General features: G+C 34.1%; 4 protein-coding genes, 1 long non-coding RNA gene, 1 other non-coding gene and 2 pseudogenes across 6 annotated transcripts in view; 4 read left to right on the top strand and 4 right to left on the bottom strand.

Annotated features, from left to right (window-relative positions):
- LOC120200119 (E3 ubiquitin-protein ligase SINAT5-like) overlaps nucleotides 1–18,219 on the bottom strand; it is a 33,169-nt gene extending 14,950 nt beyond the window's left edge. Inside the window, exons 1-2 of the mRNA XM_039201032.1 lie at nucleotides 18,192–18,219; nucleotides 12,203–12,222 (exon numbers count right to left, since the gene is read on the bottom strand). The gene's annotated coding sequence lies outside the window, so the exon portion shown is untranslated. The remainder of the gene's footprint in view (nucleotides 1–12,202; nucleotides 12,223–18,191) is intronic.
- Nucleotides 829–901, top strand: TRNAR-UCU. The gene has a single exon. It is a non-coding gene; the product is annotated as a tRNA-Arg (tRNA).
- LOC120200121 lies at nucleotides 1,239–2,656 on the bottom strand (annotated as a pseudogene).
- Nucleotides 4,210–4,900, bottom strand: LOC120200123 (protein yippee-like At4g27740). Its single transcript, XM_039201034.1, has 2 exons — nucleotides 4,645–4,900; nucleotides 4,210–4,565 (listed from the first exon to the last, which is right to left on the bottom strand). Exons 1-2 carry the CDS (start codon nucleotides 4,732–4,734, stop codon nucleotides 4,341–4,343), a joined length of 315 nt encoding a protein of 104 aa, XP_039056965.1. The 5' UTR covers nucleotides 4,735–4,900; the 3' UTR covers nucleotides 4,210–4,340.
- On the bottom strand, nucleotides 8,116–11,058 carry LOC120200118 (polyadenylate-binding protein-interacting protein 12-like). The gene is made up of 11 exons (XM_039201031.1): nucleotides 10,898–11,058; nucleotides 10,258–10,754; nucleotides 10,058–10,168; nucleotides 9,936–9,980; nucleotides 9,761–9,833; nucleotides 9,568–9,680; nucleotides 9,378–9,437; nucleotides 9,236–9,283; nucleotides 9,069–9,137; nucleotides 8,589–8,650; nucleotides 8,116–8,491 (listed from the first exon to the last, which is right to left on the bottom strand). Exons 2-11 carry the CDS (start codon nucleotides 10,693–10,695, stop codon nucleotides 8,434–8,436), a joined length of 1,077 nt encoding a protein of 358 aa, XP_039056962.1. The 5' UTR covers nucleotides 10,696–10,754; nucleotides 10,898–11,058; the 3' UTR covers nucleotides 8,116–8,433.
- On the top strand, nucleotides 12,259–14,520 carry LOC120200053 (annotated as a pseudogene).
- On the top strand, nucleotides 16,514–17,493 carry LOC120200120 (NDR1/HIN1-like protein 26). Its single transcript, XM_039201033.1, has one exon. The coding sequence runs from the start codon at nucleotides 16,566–16,568 to the stop codon at nucleotides 17,205–17,207; it is 642 nt and encodes a 213-aa protein (XP_039056964.1). The 5' UTR covers nucleotides 16,514–16,565; the 3' UTR covers nucleotides 17,208–17,493.
- A 412-nt stretch (nucleotides 18,220–18,631) lies between the features above and the next one.
- Nucleotides 18,632–20,035, top strand: LOC120200049. The gene is made up of 3 exons (XR_005523513.1): nucleotides 18,632–19,113; nucleotides 19,702–19,786; nucleotides 19,903–20,035. It is a non-coding gene; the product is annotated as an uncharacterized LOC120200049 (long non-coding RNA).
- Nucleotides 20,036–20,897: the final 862 nt, after the last annotated feature.

The raw sequence follows: 20,897 nt of genomic DNA on the forward strand, positions 1-20,897 counted from the left end.
TTGCATTATATTGTAATAAAATAATGGGTAAATTACGCATTTAATATTTAAACTATCAATTTTGATATGTCTTAGTATCTAATCATATTCGTCACAGCAAATAATAGGCCATATTTAAGGATTTAATACATGAAGCATGTGTGACGGAAAATAATGTAGTCCCATTATACGTAATATGAATTTTTTCTTAAAAAAATCACGAAAACTAATAATAATTTTGTAATAAATGGTATTAGGTACATAAAACATGGTATTAAAGGCAAGGAGATAAGGATTAAAATGATCAACATTTAAATTTATAGGTTTTTAAAGAGTTATTAGACCTTAAAAAGTTAAAAAAAAACATTAGATATAGTTCTCTTAGAGTTTACTTAACTCTAATTTTACGTTCAACACTTAATTGGATGACATATACATGAAAAACAATTATGACGATAGTTCACGACAAAAAGGTCATGAGATTAAAATGAGGGAGAATGTTACGTCTTAAAGAGGTAGGATACATTAATCTCACCGTAAAAAATTTATGAAACTTAAAAACGATGACGTTGTATATCCTATTGTATATATCTCTTGAAAATAAGATAATGATCACATAAATGGTATTAGAATATTTCAATTAATTAAATAATATCAATAGGCAAAACTTGAAACAAATAATAGTTGATTCTAAAGATTATTTGAAAACAAAAAGTAGGTTTTAACCATTCAAATCAAATATGAAAATATAATATTAAATAATTAATAATATTACATTCCAAGTATTATGTATTTGTGCAGGGCTGAAATATAGTGATTTAAATTATATGTGGGATCAACTATCAACAAGCACCCATGGCCTAATGGATAAGGCGCCTGACTTCTAATCAGGCGATTGTGGGTTCGAGTCCCACTGGGTGTGGTATTTTTTTTGTTCCGGCCGGATTGGTATCGAGTTGGACTCGCTCACTATCAAATGCTCTGACAACTCTCTTCCTCAAACAAAAAAACAAATCAACAAAAAAGTTTGTGGGAGTAACCTTCAATCAGCACCCATGGCCTAATGAATAAGGCGTCTGACTTGTACTACAGGCATTGTGGGTTAGAGTCCCGCTGGGTGTGAATTGAGCTCCAATGGTTTAATTTTTCTGGCCGAACTCGGTAATAATGCATATACCACATTCGCAATAGACACTGCAACCTCTCATATTCATATGAAACAATCATTTTAATGGAAGGTGCTTTTTACACAATGCTGAATCCATATCATGGACAAACAGTTAACAATACCATAACGCATCCTCCAGATTTTCTAGTACATGTTGGGAATGCAAGGTTCGGAACAAATAACAAATTCCCAAATGGGGCGACCAAGTTTTTCCTTTTTTGCATCAAACAGAGGAATGAATGGAATCAGAACCTTTAAAATGGTGCGGGGTGTTACCAATCCTCGTTCACGATCTTCGCCTTCTTGAGTATGAATTTCCCTTCCTTGTACTTCTGCGGTGCCTCGTAAGCTCGTATTTCCAGCCTAAAACCTGGTGGCAATCACCACATTAAACATCAGCCACCGTGTGGAGACCGGTTAAGAGATGCCTGTCTTCTTTCAGTCCCACGGTTATATTCATTGCGTGCGAGAATAAAAATGCCCGGCCATTTCTTCCCTATAAGAACAAAAGAACGTGGGACAAAAGTCCCCTAAGGTCCTGGATTGATCATATATGAAACTAATTAAACTTCTACAATGTTCGAATTCAATCCATATTGATATATCCGCATCCAAAACTCCATAAAAACTTCTGCAATGTTCGAATTCAATTCATATGGATGTTGCAGTATATCCGTGTCCAAAACTCACATCCAAAGATGCAATCCTCCAAATACATGGAGCATGCTTGTATTCAACATACACCTAAATCCAAATAACATGATAAAAACATATATTTACTACATTATTATGATATATGATCAAGCGTATAACTGTATCTATATTCGAAACTGTTAAAAGAGATTAATCTAAATCCCTTTTTGATCGAGATCGGGATGATTAAGAAGAAACCCATTTAACTAAAATGAGGATATGAAGTGACAAACAGAGCTGATGAAAAACATGAAATTCAATTTGAGTAGATTTTCTCTATAAATAGGTAGAAGTTTAGCAGCAATTTGATTAAATTTTAAATTCATTATTATCATGTTTGTGCTTTCATTATTACAGAAACTAGCTTGAATCCGAGTAGCATAGGTTCTAATGATGATATGCAGAAAAATCTAGCTCATGAAAGCACAAATTCACCTGGAAACACTTGGAAATTATATCATCGTGGAGAGAAACACGGTTTCTACAATTCGAGCAGCTGTACAATCGTGGACCCAATGATTCCGCCATTGATCGTCAACTTTCAAGCTTCAACACCCTCGATGCTGACACAGAATCAAAATCAAAATCACAACCAAACCAATTTCAAGCAATGGAAAAAAAGAAGGAAAAAAAACAGAAAATATGAGCAAAAGTAGATTGATAAAATAAACAAAAAAATAATAAACGTATTTGCGTGCAAGATTAAACCAAATTGGATCACAAAGATTCCGTAGATTTTGATTAAACAAATGGGTGGGTGACAAAGACAGGATAGGTGAGATTTTTCACTGGTTAATCAGAATATTTCAACACAATAATCTTTCAGAGAGGGATTAACAGGGTTTATTAACATCGTTGACCTGATTTTCGAGAGTGAAAGTTTGGATTCATTGAAGGAGAGCATTGGGTTCTTTTGGAAAGAGAATTTTGATATGGTTTTATCCTTTTTATTTTGATTGTTTTTAGTCAAGATGACGGAGGATACTGTTGTCTGTTGTTGAAGATAAAGGGGTGTGGCGGTAGCAGGGGTTAAACACGCGCCTAGGGTGTGATGTCAGAATGGGCCGGTTCCCTATCATTTGAAGGGGAAAACAGAATCAAATTATTTCAATAATTAAATAAATAATTATTATTTTTTAAAATTTTAGATTCAGATATCAGTTATTATAATATGAGTTATGCAGCATTTATTATTAAATAATTAAAAATATTTAAAAATAATATTATTATATAATCACTTTAATTTAATTAAAAAAATTAGTTTAAACATCCTTGGTGATGTTAAGACGTGACTTAAGGCGCGTGAAGTTAAGGCTGTTGTTTCGAGGAAATTTACATTTAGTCTATCTAATCTGTTCCTATTAGTTATTGTATTATATTTAAAATAAGAATTTAATCAGATTTAATTCAATTTGTAATCATAAATCAAACGACTTAATAATTAAAGTAATAATAAAGTTTAAGGTTTGAGTATCAACGAATGTATAATATTTAAGCAATAATCATCAAATAATTTAATCTTTAAAATAAATACTATCATTTGTAATCACTTTATATTAATAGAAAAAATAATCAATGTTAGAGCAAACCACATTTAGTTTGATGACCAAATTATTTATCTTTGTTTATTTATTTTTTTCTTAGGTCATAAGTTATAAATCTATTAGGAGCATTCTCTTTTTTTTTTTAGAGCATCCCTTATTCTCTCCTCTAAGTAGAATTAAATTAACGGTGACCATCGGTTGAATTTTGTTTGGAGCAGGACGAGGAACTCAACTGTGATGGTCGTATAACGTACGAACGACTGTAGTTGTCGAAATAGTAAAAAAAAGGTAACGAAAAACCTATATCTGGCGATCATTCGCGGTGTTTTCACGATGATCGGTGTAATTTTACAGTAGATAAGGGGTTAGGTTTTGGTCGCGACGACAAGATAGTTTTGATATTGTCAACGGTGACAGTCACATATAGACTGTGGTCGATCGACGACGAAAGATGTAAATTTTGAGTTTTTTTAATTATAATATTAAGTTTTTTAAAATATAATAACTTTTAAAATTTCATATGCATGACACGTGTCAGATAACATGTTTGATGTTAATTTAAAAAAATATTTTATTACCAACGAGGTTGGTTCAAGTGGTAAGCAACTTGATGTCGTTTAAACAATGTTTCATTTCAAGTCCTTGTGTATGCAGAAAATCCCCGCTGGGAGACTCACCCACTAAAGTCAAGTGTGCAATCCGAATCAATCAAGACTAGTCAAGACGAATCTTTGAAACCGGATGGCAACAAAAAAAAAATTATTTTATTCAAATACATGATCTGACATGACTTCCAAGTATTACATAGTTCATGTGACTATCAAATATAAAGGATCTTAATATGATACAAAGTAAACACAAAGTTAAATTTAAACATAGAATTATAACCACATATTCGAATTTTAAATTTGAAGCCCACTTATTTGACCTTAAATATAACCAGAGTCCACGTATTTTTAGTACTGTTGGAACATCTTAAGTTCTTCGAGGATAAAAGTGCCTTCTTTGTACCTGTTTTTCATATCATAAGACTGAACATATTTCCAGCCCAGTCTTTCATTGCACTTGCTGCAAAATACATCGGCAACGGTGTATCGACCGGTTATCATCTGCGTGTCGTATTTCGGACCCAACACCACGTTCATCGCATGTCGGAACATATAAGCTTTCCCTGATTTTGCCTGTTGATTAAAACCAAATCAAATCATAAACGAAAACACACGCACGTAAAGAAGAAAAGAAAAGGTTGTAGTAAATAACTATGAAGTTCTTCGAGAGAAGATCCTCGACAAGAGCGAGGGGATTTCGGCAGTTGCTGCATCTGTACAAGGGATTACCACCGGACTCCATTGATGTCCGCTGATGCTAGCTAGCTATAAAATAAAAACCCAGAACAACAGTTTCTGCGAACATACATGTTGGGTCTGGGGATGCTTAAATAGAACAAAGGGTAGGGCTACGAGTCAACTGTTTTTTAAAAAAATAGAACAAGGGAAGACATGAATGGCTCGCTATTCGTGCAAGTCATCGTCATGGATGCTTGGGGCTTAAGTATTGTTTAAAGATAAAACACTGACCAGAGCTTATAGTTCAGAGACTTTGTATAAGATGACTTGCATGAAAGCAGCTTGTATCGTAGTTTTACGGATAAATTACACAATTCCTCACTAAACTTTATTTTCTTTTCTATTTCACTTATCGTATTTTTATTTTTTTTTCTAATTTTCTCATTGAACTTTCGAATTGTTTCTGCTCACTTTAAATCATTTTATATTTATTTTCCTATGATATGACATTTATTATTATTAAAATATAAAAATAATTTAAAATATAAAATAAAAACAAACGGTGGTCGTCCATTGTTCGCTGGCTTTGGATGTCACCGTCAAACGCTGTAGATGGTGGTCTTTCGGTCCTAGGTTTCACGGGTCGCTTCGCCTTGACCTCCTGAGTCCGAATATGGTGATTGTTTCACCGAAAATGTCCCAAGACTCATTAATATCGACAAAAATATTTCGGTTTCCTCACTTTTGATATCTAATTCATAAACTTCATATCATATTCTGAAAAAATTGAGGTCGAATTTAGACTCAGGGGGTCGAGGTGAAGTGGCTCGTGAAATCTGGGACCGAAATGACCACCATTTACGACAGTCGATGGTGGCGTCCAATGCGAGACAAACAGTGGACGACCACCGACGATTTTTATTTTATATTTTAATTTATTTTTATATTAAATAATAATAACAAATGTCACATTATATGAAAATAATAATAAAATAATCCAGTTTGAGCAAAATGGGGACCATCCGAAAGTTTAGTAAAGAAATTAGAAGAATTGAAAGTATGGTGAATAAAATAGAAAAGAGAGTAAAGTTCAATAAATAATAGTATATTTTACCCTGGTTTTATTTCAACAAGAAAAAACTTACAAAATTGGAGAATAAAACATCACAATATCTATTTTTTTTTTAAAAAAAATTATTCATGTGTACAAATTAGCATTACGACAATGAAAGATATACACCATCATTACTTATATATATATATATATATAACAATGATGATAAATTAATTTTATCATAACTTAATTGATTTTTTTGTTATAAATTATAAAAATTAAGGCAATTATGACAAGTATTAAGAAGTAATAATAATACTATTCAAAAAAAGAAGTGAAAATAGTTTAAGCAAATGGATAATTTTTTATGCGAACGATTGTTGGCACAGATGATTAAGATTAAAAAATTTAAACTTGTGAGGTCGAGCTTGAATCTTACTACCATCACTTTTGGTGAGTAATCTATAAATTCCTGTATAAATCCAAATTAGGTCTATTCACTTATCCTAATTGAATGAGCCATTCATAACTTAAATTTTTTTGTACAAAAATAATAATAATTTTTTACGTGATTCGACAATTACAGAGACTATTACATAAATTTATAACAATTAAAGTAATTTTTATTATAATTTAATCATCTTTTACATAATTGGTCTTAAATTATTATTATTACTTTTTAAAAAAAGATTGAGAGTGGAGTAAAAGATAAAGCGTTTACTTACCATCTCTTATAAAAACTCGTGTTTTGCCTTCAAAAGGAATATGTCAATTACATTTTGGCTTTGGCCTGATCCGCAGTTATTTCTTTTTCTCCTTTGGAACTGTTGTCTAATACACCGTCGTTTACTTCTTCTCCTTCTTTCATGACCATCTTATTGTTTCTTACACTACAATCAAAGAACATTGGCCTCAAATGGTGGGGCGACAATGGAGAAGGGTGTCCTCTTGCCGCTTGTTCAGCTGCAGAAGGCCTAATTTCTGATGGTACCCGGAGCATAAACTGGACTTTCATCTTCATCGGGGCCGTCTTCGCCTTCCCGTTTTCTTCCCCGACCTGAAATGATAATCATTGAAATCACAAGCATACAATGCTAACATTGACATCTAAGGACTATCTTTAAACATATATTACTATACTTACCCCACATATGTCAATCTGACTCATGAATCTAATCAAAATTCTTACCCATACATATCAATTTACCTTATGAATTCAATTAAAGTCCTCAGCATCGGTTGTCGATCATCATACCCCAAAAATTCAAATTCACTCATTTTTGCCATTTTTAATTGAACATGCCTTGAACTTCGTAAACATTGTCTAAAATCCTTTAAATTTATTTAAAAATAAATCGTGATAATAAAATATTTTAGATTTAGATTTTTAACTGTCCTTACTTTTTAAAAAATATAATGATATTTTTGTTATCGCTATATATTTAATAGAATTTGTAGGGTTATAGACCATGTTTGTGGAGTTAGAGGTATATGTCGGTGAAATGAGAACTAAATTCGTATCTAGAAAGGTAAAAAATTAGTGAATTGAAAATTTTAGGCTCCAATGATCATTAGCAATAACAATCGACAAAAATCAAAATATAACAAACCGCTAAAATAGATGATTAAAATGTTACTTCTTCAAAATAGGTGATCAAAATAAGATTTTCCAAAACAAAAGGAGTCATCAGTGTAGTTTACCGGATAAAACAATTCTGACAGCTGTGGGATATTGCTTCATTTGGTGGTGGATGATGATCTTCTCTAACCTCTATTAATGGTGTTTTGGGGGCTTAGATATATAGTTGGCCATGATTGGATCCAGGGACGATGTATTGAGATTTATTTTAGGTACTAAAATTAAATTATAAATTTTTGAGAGGGTATATATTTTATAGTTTTATAATTCTGAGGGATCTATCTGCAATTTTACCATTTGAGTGTGACTGCTTTCAAGCGATTGAGACTTTCGATAAACGGATTCTATGAACCAACAAGGCTTAGACTTATCTTATGACAATTTATTAGCAAAAGCAATTAGCATTTCGCATGCATCGTAATGGTTGTATGCATGCATTTGCAATATATTGGGTCCGAGTAATAAAAACCGAAAAACAAAAAGTCGATCCGAACCGGAATTCGTCCAGACCAATCCGAAACAAAAGATGTGTAGAAGGAAACCCGGTTCATATCTAATTCCCTAACCCCGAATCTTAAAACCTAAACCTAACTAAGTTCGAATGTTTAGACTAAATCCAACATACCAGTATTAGATCCATACTCGTATCCGAGACTCATACCTAAATCCGAGTATCTTAGCCTTACAACATTCAAAGAAAAATGTATATACTCGGTATTCCGCGAACGAAGAAGGCAATGAAAAAAAGATCATGACAAACGGCAGAGAGTCTATAAAACATAAACAGGTGTTAGATATGAGTGATCCTCCCTTAGAGAGTTGCATTGTAACATGAAACATAACTTAATATCCATGTCAATTGAAACCTCTTTTACGAGCCAAAAGAAACCGACCACGATTGAAACCTCGTTTACGAGCTAAAAGAAACCTCATGTAAGCAACTCAGTTGCAGGGACAAGATAACATTAACACCGAATGTACCTCGAATGTACTGCTGTATGTATTGCATGTATATGTAAATATATATTAGCAGTTGATCAGTCCGGTAGGAAGCAACGAGCGAGGATGATTTAGTGCATTGCAGGGCGAGGAGCACGGGGACGAACATGTGTCTTAGACGGGCTTACCCTGGATACGAGGAAAGCGAACAATATTGTAAAATTCGGGGAAATAGAATTTTACAACCTGATGTGTAAACACGAAAGGAAAAGTTTCATAAACTGACCTTATGGGAAGTGATCCCAAAACCACACCACTGCAGTTGAGGGCTGCAATCGCACTTTCAGCCTGCATGTGTAGGAAAAGAAAAACATAAAAGATTATTGTTGCATACGATATCCGATTAAATTTACTAGTAGACAAATAAAGCCGACAATATGGGACACACTGTCAATCGAGTCGCAGCTTGTCGTTTGATGGCGATCGCAACAAAATATACAAACATATCTTCAGTTACATTCTTTGAGAAACATTTGTGGAAACTATTCCAGTAACGACAATTGGGGGGGGGACGATGCCAAAAGTTTTGATCGATATAATGAGGTTTCCTGAATAAGTTTTAGACCGTTACTTGATGTCATGAGAAAGGGCAGTACGGATAATTATTCTCAACTTGAGAAAGGACAATACGGATAATTCAACATGATACCATAGAAAGATAAGTTGCAACGGTTTCAGTAAATAAAGATAGCAAGAGATTAACTACCATTGTGAACTCAACAAATGCAATGCGAGTTGAATGACGATAGTCTCCCAACAGCCTCATGCGTTGAACCTACCGCAAAACAAAAATGTTCCGTAAGAAATCATTAAACGAGATAATTGTAAGAGAGCAGAGCATTTATAAGGCATGCTGCATGAGAAACGACAGACCTCTCCACAAACTGATTCAAAGAAGAGCTTGACATCAGCTTGAGTAATCTGTATCAGTTGAACAAAGAAACCAGGAATTACTGCTCAGGTTACTGATCGCATTGGCATTCGAGAAAATAGTGGACATGAGATGAGAACCTACCTTATTGTCTATGTTTGTACAGTAAATGGTCCTTGTGCACATCTCACGCTCATCCTCAGACTGAAATTGAATAGAACAAGCATTCAAGGCCAAGTAAATTAAAACAAAACACATCAACATCACACTGATTCAGTTTCTATAATATAGACAGAATTCTGAATAAACTTCTTTCGTGAAATATATGCTTTACCCTGGGTAAAAAGGTCGGGTTAACTGGTGCGATTGCAGTCTTGGAAGGCATCACCTTTAGAGGGTAATATCCGAGGATGGTTTCAGACAAATTCAAAGCAGCTTTCGCATCCTCTGCAAGAACATTGAATTGTCAATGCGGTAAAAGGAAACAGTCATCAACGCTTACCAAATTCATAAGCCATTCGTGATACCTTCTTTATAGAATTCGATGAAGGCAAAGCGGAGAATAGAATTAGGGTCACCGCATATACGACAATCAACAACCTATAGAAACAACAGGAAGTCATTTTAAGGGAGTAATCCACCACTACAAAGTTGGATAAACCGAAAATTCGGCACTAAATACGACAAAGAAAGGAGAAGTACCGGTCCACAGCTCAGAAAGAGACCTGCAAGAAGCTCCTCGGTAACCTATAAACATCACCATATATCATTAGACAAAGAAAGTAAAACTGAGGCCAAAAAAAAAAAGTTTTAAAGAAATGTACCTGTAGATCGATGTCGGATACATAAACAGTCTTCCTAATCACATCCTCTCGCTGCGCAAAGGTGGTTCGATTATTCAATCTTCTCTTCCCCTGGCTAGAGTTATTCCTCTTCTGTGTAAAAAGGAACAGAATAATAATAAAAAAAGCTACCAACATGAAACAAAAACAAAAATGGCAAAGCAAAATGAAATTAAACATACCCTTCTATTAGTATACCCATTGGCGTTTCCGGAATTAGCGTTCACTGCAAAATTGCCAGTACTAAAAGCAAACCCATTTTCATCATGGTGGTGATTTGCAAGGGAAGGAGGTACAAATTCTTCAGCCATAGGGTTAAGCTTCGACAAAATTTCAACCAAATCACTCATGTTTTCCCTGAAATTTTCACCATTACCCCCATTTTCGACATCGTTAAACCCATTTAGCATTTCAGAGTTGTTGCTGTCGCCATCGCCATTGATGGCAACTTCTGCTGTTTTGTCTTGTTCAAAGTTAGAAGCAGCCACGGATTCGCCGTAGGTTTTTGATTTGCCAGAATCATTGACCGCATTGGATTCGATCGACGAAACAGCCACAGTTTTCTCCGAATTCTGACCGGGTGACCCCATTTTCGCACCGCCATTCTCAAGACCCGGCATGATCGAGTGCAAATCCTCTAAACAAAACGATGGTCCGATTCAGATTCCCCTGTAATGTACTAAAAAAGGGATGAAAATCACATCTTGATTACTCTGCCTCGTTTAATGATCCGAGAAAACAAACACATCATAGATTAAAACAAGAACAAAAGCAACAGATAAAGTTGTTTTTGTAGTTGAAGTTGTTAGAAGAAGAACGTACCTTCCTTATCTAAATGGTTTCCATTGACGTAAAAGCCAAAACCCACCTTAAAGATCGTCACTTTATGCACTGGGAATTGGAAAAAAAAAGACTGCAAAACGAGGAGAAAACGACTAACAAAAAGGACAACTTTTGTTTGGTTTGTAGTGATGATTCTGTAAATTGACGAAGAGACTTTGGGTGTGGTTTTAATGCGGGTGAAGGCTTACTTGGGGTAATTTTGGAAAAGCAAGCAAAATATGGACGGAGATAAATTATTTAGAAAATAAACTAAAAACATTATAACTTATTAGGTTGATATTGAGAATATGACTCAAGTCGAATATTGATCTCGATCCGATATACGTGACGATCTTAACTTTAATCCATTAATGAACTTATAAGGTAATTTCATTGGTTAAGAAAATATCATTTTTCTTAGAGATTATAAATTCGAATAATTATGTTTGTGATATGTATCTCTTTAAAAAAACATCATAAATAAATATTATATTATAATCATCTCGAACAGTTTTAAAAAAACTTTAATTGATTAATGAAAGTATTTTTTTATCGAGTAGTTAAACTTTTAACATGTATATTGTTATCGTCGTTCAAGGTTAATATTGACACATTATTACTTTTTAAAGAAAAATAAAATAAAATTTTAAGTCAACCAATTATGTATCTGATTTTTATTTTATTTTTTATTTGAGTGATAAAATTATAATATACAAATCATTAATAATTGTTTACGATTTTGCTAATAATGATGATTTCATGACACAATTTTTTACTCTACAGATAATGGTTTTCATAAGATTAAGTTTATTTGAAAAATTATCTGTCAAGTGTTATAAATTTCATCTTATTTCTTTAAATAATTTATTTTTAATTATTTGTAATCTTTTAGTTTATTTTGAATACTTTAAATTAAATTTGCTTTCTCTTTTTTATTTTTATGTTAGATCTTAATTATTATTTAAATTCAAAATTTTGAAAATGAATAAATAAAATTTAAACTATTTTATAAAGAGTAATATATTAAGGGGCTGTTTGTTTACCTCTTAATGGAACCATTCAGTGCTGAATGTTGAACCGTTCATCATTCAGCGATTTTGTTTCGCACCTCTGAATGATTCAGTGCTGACTAATTCTGTAAAACAGTGCTGAATGATTCAGCACAGAAGTACATTCTGAATGATTCAGAGCCAGTAAACAAACAGCATGTCACAGAGCTAATTCATCTAGAGCCTCTAAATCATTCAGCACTTAATCATTCTGAAATAAACAAACAACCCCTAAGTAAGTTAGGGCTTTTAAGGTAATAATAATAATAAATAATATAACAAAAAAGGAAAGGCAAAGCAAAGACATAAACGATGATGACAAGGATACGTTTCTCTGCGGACGCATTTAGTCTACGATTACGAAGTTTTCCGCCTGACAAGTTGGTTCTGTGAGTGCTTACTTCTTACCCTTCATTTTCCCCTCCGCGGTTCCGCTGAAGTTTTAATGTGCACTTTTCTAATCCTATTTTGTGTTTGTTGTTTCGATTTCAGCTGGAGGAAGCTGCAACCGAGAGTGTCGGACAAAAAAAGGTTGAAGCTATATCTGAAAACAATGCTGCGAGTAACCATTCCAGCGGTTGCTTGGCTGGTGTCAAACGAATCAAGGAACAAACTGAGAAAGGAAATGAAGCGCAGGTCAGTATTCTTCATCTTTCAACTTTATATGGTTATTGTGCCTTTTTAAAATCAGGAAGTAGTTCCGGTAATGTGTGACGGAGCCTTGTAAGTTCGTATATGTATTGATGAGGTCACCCATGTTCAAAAGGTTTTGTCGTTCGGTTTATGTTGGCCACATGAAGTTTCTTACAAATAGCATGTTTGATGTTACTTGCAGTGGTCTTGTACAAAGCCAGAGATGGAAGCTGAGGGTGCTCACATGGAAAATATGCCGGAATTTTCACGGTAAGAAGCTCAGGCGAATTCCAATCAGGAACTCCTCATGCATGAGAAGAAAAGTGGGGTTAAGACGCTAAATCTCGAATTTTATCAGTCTTCTCAGTTCGGTTTGGAGAGCATCTAACCTTGTCTAAACTTGACCAAATTTGTGAGCAGTTGTTGGACCGGAAAGTCAAAGTGGGGATACTAATATCTTGGACCACGAGGCCAGTGTTGCCCTGGGTGATTCACCAAGAGAAGCTTTTGATTTCATGGGAACACTTGATCGAAATTGCAATTCTTCTTCGATAAACAGCGGAAGCAGGTTCGATTCTTCTGCAGACTTGGATCTTTCCCTGAGAAGATGTCATCGTGACGCTTTTGAGAATCATCTTACTCAAGAAAAGCCTATCCTCTGGCATCCTAATTCATCAGCCTTTACAAGGTTGGTTTCCGTTTGCCATTTCCGTCTCAAGAATTTAGCTCAAAGGCTTTTGAACTCTTTCAAACTAGTAGATGGAATCGAATTTCACTCTTGCGTGTGTTATATCAAATAATCTCGTTTTTTTAGTTGCCAACCATATCTATGATCTTTAATGCAGGTACTCTAGCTGGCCGTCACAGCCCCTGAATTCGACGTTGATGTGTGCGAGTGACCAGAAGAAAGAATCTGGAACTAATTCTGAGAAGATTTTGTCCAATACCGTATATAACACCGATACTCCTGGTCCTGCACCAACTTCTCAAAGAAACATGAACCGTTCAACTACGGGAACTACTGATCAGTTGAAGCAAACGGAAGTTGCAGAATCATGCACGCAACGGATCGTGTATCCTGTCCCAGTACCAGTGAAGAAGGGGTGCAAGTTTAACATGTGTAACGGCTATACTTCATTAATTCCTACAATACTCTGTGCATAGACAAGTTCATCCCTTGTTCCAAGTCCAAGCTCAGCCAACCAACAAGAACCTGCCTGTCGTGTGAATCCATTTCTTCATCCCAGTTTCGAAACGAACCAGTCAACCAACCAACCTTCGCACAAGCCGGACCAAAGGTTGGGTACAGCCGAGGATAGAGGACGCATTTCCCCTATCGCTGACCAGAGTGCAAGTGCAACCGGCAGTTTCTGTAATGGCTCCTTAAATCAACTTGATAATATTGCATACAGAAGCAATCCCGCAAGTAATGGCAATCTGGAGCAGATTGCTGTTGTCCAAGCTTCTACGGAGAGCAAGAATGATGACGGTTTCCCAATCCGGTTGGAAATTCACATCGTTTCCTCCAAATGAGAGGCTGCTCTAAACAAGTTCTGGTTGAAGCGGAAAGACAGATGCTTTGAAAAGAAGGTACAGAATTATCATAAGTTGCCATCTTATGTTGCATGACATGAAGGTAGTAGCATCTTAGAAACAGCTAATGTTTCCGGCAATTCTTTTTACAGGTCCGATACGAGAGCTGAAAGAAACTTGCAGAGCAGCGTCCGAGGATTAAAGGCCAGTTCGTTCGTCAACCGCAGGCCAATCAGTCACGCAAGCCGGTCTTCGTTCTGGCAATTCATCTGATGGCTAAGTTACAACTTTGTATTATACTAAGATCAGAACATGAAATCGACTTTACTCGGATCTTTAGTGTAACATATTATTTTTGGGCAAAAAAACACTTCCAAATCACTCAATTATTAGTTTGGTTACAAATGAGTCGCTCTTTTTTCTTCTTCTAAAAGTTATAATTTACTCACTCGATTAAAAAATCATTATAATCAAGTCACTATTTTATTAAAATTAAAACAGACTCAACCCTCTCGTGGAAAGGACTTGAAATCAAATCAATAGTTATGGGGTCAGGCAGCTTTCTATTTGATTGAATTAAGGGCTCAACAAGACCTGAAAAAAGTTGAGTCTTTTTAAAGAAAAAGAAAAACCTTTTCTTTTTCTCTAATTTCAAACGTCCAAGCAAACCCACCCAGACTGTAATATTATTTTAGAAAGATTCTAATTAAGGGGTCCCAGACTGTAATTTTGAATTATATTAATATATTTTCTATTAATAAAGAATAAAAAAAATATTTATTTAAAGATAATTCTCAACATTAAATGCCATTAAACGTTTACACTTATAATATTCTTAATGTTCAAATCCGAGACTTCAACGGAAATCCTAATAAAAAAATTCGGATATTGCATATTCTGGGTCGGAAAGCTTTAGAATATAAAGAAAAGATATCCTTCTACTCTCAATGATCATTGTTTGTATATACTAAAACATATCTTTATTGTAAATAAAGTATCAAACTTGTAATTCAAGCCTGTTGCATGGTTGTTCGAAATTGCATATTCATGATTTCATATGGTGGGGCCCTATATCCTAATTTGGGACCCACGATTTGGGATTTTTATGAAATAGAGGGATTAATCTTAAAATTAGACAAAAATATTTAATTGGTGTTTTCTTTTTCCGAGTTAATTATATCGTATATTCTCAGAGTATGACCCTCATTTTAAATTGATCTTTAAACTTTTTAATATCCAAATTTTATCCTTAAACTATGATTTTCCTTCTAAATTAGTCCTCAAACTTTTAAATATTTTAATTTCATCCCCAAACAATGACTTCTTTCTAAATTGGTCCCCAATCTTTTGAACATTCCGATTTCATCCCAAATTCATCCAAATATTTAATTCCCCAAACATACAATAATATAACTTGGCCTAACGTTTTTACTAACAATGGATGTGATTAGTATATACACATGGTTTGGGATGAAACTAGAATATTCAAAAAGTTTGGAGACTAACTTAGCAAGAGGTCATAGTTTGATGATGAAATTAAAATGTTTAAAAGTTTGAGTAACCAATTTAAAATGAAGGTCCTACTACTTTGAAGACACGGTGCAGTTAATTCTTTTTTCTTTATGTACTCTTTTTATTAGGCTTAATACACTTTTAAGTGCTTAAATTATATCTCAAATTGATTTTTGATGCCTCAATAATTTTTTTTAATAAAAATAGGTACCTAAAAAATCTGAATATTACTTATGTCATTTAATGATAGGCAACTAAAAGTAGGGGTGTTCAAATGGTTAATTCCGTTAACCGAACACACCGGATTACCCAAATTTCATTAATTGATTTTTTCCCTTTAATCGTTAACTGAATCGATTTTTTTTCAAAAAAATTAATTGAATCAAACTAAGTTCGGTTAATTGATCAGTTAATTGGATTAATCGAATTAACAGTAATTTATAAATAATATATAAACAATATACATTATATATTAAATATTAAATATTTTTTATTTATTTGATTAATTTGGTTAGTTAATTCGGTTAAAACCGAAGTTTAAACACCCCTAAAACTAAATAATATATATAATATATTAAATATTTAACAATTTTGGTTAATTAGTCAATTTTGAATCGAATTAACCGAAATCGAAGTTAGAAAAAACCTCTAATCATTAATCAACCGAACTCAAATTTAACTGACCGATTAACCGACAAAAATTTGATTTAGTCGGTTAATTCGGTTTTGACCGAATTAGGAACACCCTTACCTAATAGTTAATGGAAAAAACATTATACACATATTTTTAACGAAGTTTTTTTAGACAATCAAACCTAAAATCAATTTGAGGTATAGTTTAGGATAAAATCGTATTAAGCCCTTTTATTAAGACCATCGGCCACCATGTTTCTCAACCCCTGCAAGAAAACCATCTTCCTCGTCTCTCTTCCCTCTCGCAAATGTCTCAAATTTTCTCTAAATCCCCCAAACACTGCGCCGAAAAGCAAACTTTAACCATCCACAAGTCCCACAAGAAACTATTATTCTCCATCTCTTCGTTTTTCATCATCGTTTTAGCCTTCATCTTCCTTGTCTGGCTCACTCTCCACCCTTCCAAACCACGCTTCTCCCTCACTCAGCTAGACATCTACCAACTCGGCCTCACTCGCCCTTCGCTCCTCAACTCGTCCATCCAGCTCACCTTCCTCTCCAAAAACCCCAACCAGAGAGTCGGCGTTTACTACGACGAGTTGCAGGCTTATGCTTCGTACAAAGGCCAGCAGATAACCGTGTATACCCCTATTCCTCCGTTTTACCAAGGCCACCAAGAGAGCAACTTGTTGACGGCTTTTCTGCAGGGGAATGCTCTCCCGGTGGCTCCGTCTTTCGGTTACGACGTCGCACGTGATCAGAGCGCTGGGAGGATGGTTTTTAGTTTGAGAGCCATTGGGAAAATCCGGTGGAAAGTCGGGACTTGGGTTTCCGGCCGATATCGGTTTAACGTCAACTGTGTATCGGTTATGGTGTTCAGACCTAATACCGCACCGGCGAGTCCGTTCATCGGTTCTAGTACAGCCACTCGGTGCTCCACTGATGTGTGACATTAACATGGTACCCTAAACTTTATATCGGCTTGTTGATGTTTTTCTTCACTCATATAAGAAATGGTTGATTTGTTTTGTCTAATGCCCTTGTCTTTAAAGAGATGCTAGAATCGTAATATTAATAACATGATGATTAAAAGGCTTGTTTTCGATGATATTCATCTTTGGATGATTCATAATTATTGTGGCCATGATTTTGCTTTTTCACATGGTTGGCGGAGGATAAGAAAGATGATTCATTGCTTATTGCCTTTTTCTCGTGGAAAGATGAGGATTGTTTTGCCTTTCTGCTCTTTCTCATTCACCGAGCTTAAAAGAACACGGATCAATTCATCTCGATGATAAAAGAATTATTGTTATTTTTTGAGATTTTATGTTTGAGCACGAGAAATACTAGAGATTTGAGGATTAAATATTAAATAGTTGATAATTATCTTAAAACATATACTACCTTATACTTACTAAAATTAATTAAAAAAAGATCGTGCGAGAAAAATCCAATTATTTTTTAATTTCGACTCCATGCACATACTTGGTGGTCATTGAAACTTTTCGTATGTGTTAACCACATGAATTATAATTATATTTGTTATATCTACTCCAAATCTCCTTTGTTCTTTATACATAAAACATTAGAAAAACTATTTGATAATCGACATCTTTAAAAATAGGAAAACCGCTATTTTTAACATAATTTATGACAAATCCACGTGATTTGTTAAAGTGAAATCCGCTATAAATGAATAATTGTATTTATAATCTAAGTAATCATCATGACCTTACGTATGATACTGACATTAAGGATCATTATAAAGCCTCTCAACCAATACTAGAAAGATATGAAATCATTTCACTTCATCTTCATTTCCCTCATACGTAAAATGAGAATATTGACATTGATCGCTCGTTGTCTAAATATGGACTGAGACTCTATGTTTAAATTAAAAGGAATAAATCACCTATGATTGATCGTCTTTTTTTATTAATAATATTAAAATTATATTGAATTAAACCTAAATTAAGAGACAAAATTATGTAAAGTGCCAACCTTTTTATAAAAAAAAAACATCTTTATGTAAAGTTAAGGAGATCCAAACGTTAATGGCACGGGACGTTGATACATTAGTTTGTTTTGATGCAACTAATAATTGATTCTCCACAGTGAAAAATTATAAAGTACTATAATATAGACAAAATACATTCGTGCTTTAAATAGATAAAAGGGTAAATTACCTTTATATCAATTTTATTTTTACTTCAATTTATAATTTCAGCAGATGGATGAATTAGACTTTTATTGCAAAGTAAAGGGATCGGAGATAGAATTAGACCATTTAATTTCGATCTGTACAATTTCAAAAGCCCAATGGATTTTAATCAGATTTTTTCCGTGTAGATTCACATGAAAATCGAAGCTCAAACCCAAATCAATGGCGGCCTCCCTTGTTCCTGAGGCTGTTTTAAGTTTTGGGGGGAAGCCGAAGCTAACGTTTATCTTTCAAATTACATGCTCAAGGAAGAAAGAGACTCAAAATTGTTTCACAAAGGGTTTTAATCGATACTGGAACAGCACAAGGATTTGATGCCGAAGCGAAGAAAATCAAGCAGAAGGGAAACACCAAAGGCGGCGGAGGTAGTGGCCGTGCTTTCATCGGCGTGAAAAATACGCCCTTAAAGAAACCGACGCATACAGATAAGGGGGAGAACAAGGACGATCCGGTGGAAGAGAGTCCTTTGAGATCTATTTTTTGCTTGAAAAAGATCGTCGATATGCAGCGCGTTGAGGAGACTGGAGATTGCTTTATTCTTGTTTTTAACCCTGTTAATCCCGTTGACGTTGCCAAGCTCTACGCCGCCAACGACGGCGATGTTGATGAAGAACACTCCGTGGTCGCCGAACGTGGTGAGGTTTTTGTTATTTAAACTCAGTTTTTTGCTAATGTATTTGCTGAGGAAATTTACACTTTTAAAGGAATTAAAAAGGTAAAGCTTGCTTGGAATTGGACAGAAGGCTTCAAAATTAGTTTAATTTAGCTCTCTGGGTATTGTTGTTTTCCCGGGAAATTGACACTGAAGGATTATTCAATGATCATTCAATTTAATGTAAAGACAATGAATTGAACAAAAACTTCAATGTTAGTTTAATTTAGCTCTCAGGGTATTGTTATTTTCCCGGAAAACTGACACTGAATGATTATTCAATTCATTGTAAAGACGATGAATTGAACAAAAACTTCAATGTTAGTTTGATTTAGTTCTCTGGGTATTTTTATTTTCCCTGAAAATCGACACTGAAGGATTATTCAATGATCATTCAATTCATTGTAAAGACAATGAATTGAACAAAAACTTCAAAATTAGTTTAGTTTAGTTCAGTTCTCTGGGCAATGTTATCTTCCTGGAAAATTGACTCCTTCTTAACTTCTTATGTACCAAAAAGCAACTATCTTTAGTTTTTGTTATTTTAATTCTGTTCTTGATGCTGTTTTAGGTGGCCTGCAGAGATTATCCACATTCAAGGCATCTTTGTCTGCAATTTCCATTCGATACTACGCCTCATGACAGACTGTGATCTGGTATGCAAAGAGATAATCTTTTGCTTAAATGGCGGATTAGCTTCGATTATGGCTGTGATCATTTGAATTTCTGATTAGAGGAAAATTGTAATGAATTTTGTTTCGAATTGATGCAGTGTTACTGTTATGTTTGCGATTCGGCTGCTCCGTGCGAGTGTTGGACGACACATTGCCATGTGGCGGAATGGCGATCTCAAAGGCTTGTGAAGATTCGGAAGGTTCAGCCTTAAGAGGTTTTTTTTTTGTCAAAATTTTATCGAAAAATGATGAATATTTGTAATTTTTAATAGTCGAGACCTAATAAAATAATATTCTATAATTAAAATGTCATTTTATAATTTTTAACAATCGATAAACTTAATAAAACAATATATTATCATCAAATGACCATTTAGAGACTGTTTGTCTTGCTCTGAATGGAACTATTCAAAGTTGAATGCTAAACGATTCAGTATTCAACGTGTTTGTTTTTTACCTCTAAATGATTCAGTGCTGACTGATTCAACAAAATAATGCTGAATGATTCAGCATCAAAGTACACTCTGAATGATTTAGATTTAGAGCCATTATCAAATAGCATGTTACATTCAAAGCTAATTTATACAGAACCTTTAAATCATTCAGTATTTGAATTATTCAGCGCTTAATTATTCAGAGTTTAATCATTCTGAAATAAACAAACAACTCTTTATTCTTTTATTTAAAATGTTTCGAGTCATTGATATCTTGAATCAAATGAAATTTCGATGTCCCTATTTGGTATTCACCTGTTTCTCGAATACCAACCAAACAATAAAATAAGAAGAAATGACTAAAATGATAATTCAAAGTGAGACTAAACAGCATTTCAAGGCTAAATCCTGTGGACAATAGAGATACTCCTCCATAGACACATGTTCACAGTCCGAAGAAGAAGATTCCTGCAGAGTCGCTGGTAATCCCACAGGAATCTGGATATGGAGGCTCGACAGTAGCTGAGGAAGAGGAGAGGAGTTCACGAAAATTCTATTAAAAAAATCTCCCAATTATTAACTTTTAAAGTTAATAAAATGAATTTCTTTTATTCATTTTAGACCAAAAAGACTATATTGTCATTAATGAATCACCATTT

Source organism: Hibiscus syriacus, unplaced genomic scaffold (assembly GCF_006381635.1).
Source record: "Hibiscus syriacus cultivar Baekdansim isolate YM2019G1 unplaced genomic scaffold, ASM638163v2 tig00005929_pilon, whole genome shotgun sequence".
NCBI classification, from domain to species: Eukaryota; Viridiplantae; Streptophyta; class Magnoliopsida; order Malvales; family Malvaceae; genus Hibiscus; species Hibiscus syriacus.

Coding starts and splice junctions, on each gene's coding strand:
- LOC120200120 (XM_039201033.1), top strand. CDS start 16,566: ATGTCTCAAATTTTCTCTAAATCCCCCAAACACTGCGCCGAAAAGCAA.
- LOC120200123 (XM_039201034.1), bottom strand. CDS start 4,734: ATGGAGTCCGGTGGTAATCCCTTGTACAGATGCAGCAACTGCCGAAAT. Junction 4,566..4,644: donor TTCTCTCGAAGAACTTCATA/GTTATTTACTAC, acceptor TTTAATCAACAG/GCAAAATCAGGGAAAGCTTA.
- LOC120200118 (XM_039201031.1), bottom strand. CDS start 10,695: ATGCCGGGTCTTGAGAATGGCGGTGCGAAAATGGGGTCACCCGGTCAG. Junction 9,981..10,057: donor TATCCGACATCGATCTACAG/GTACATTTCTTT, acceptor TGATGTTTATAG/GTTACCGAGGAGCTTCTTGC. Junction 9,138..9,235: donor TTGAATCAGTTTGTGGAGAG/GTCTGTCGTTTC, acceptor GTTTTGCGGTAG/GTTCAACGCATGAGGCTGTT.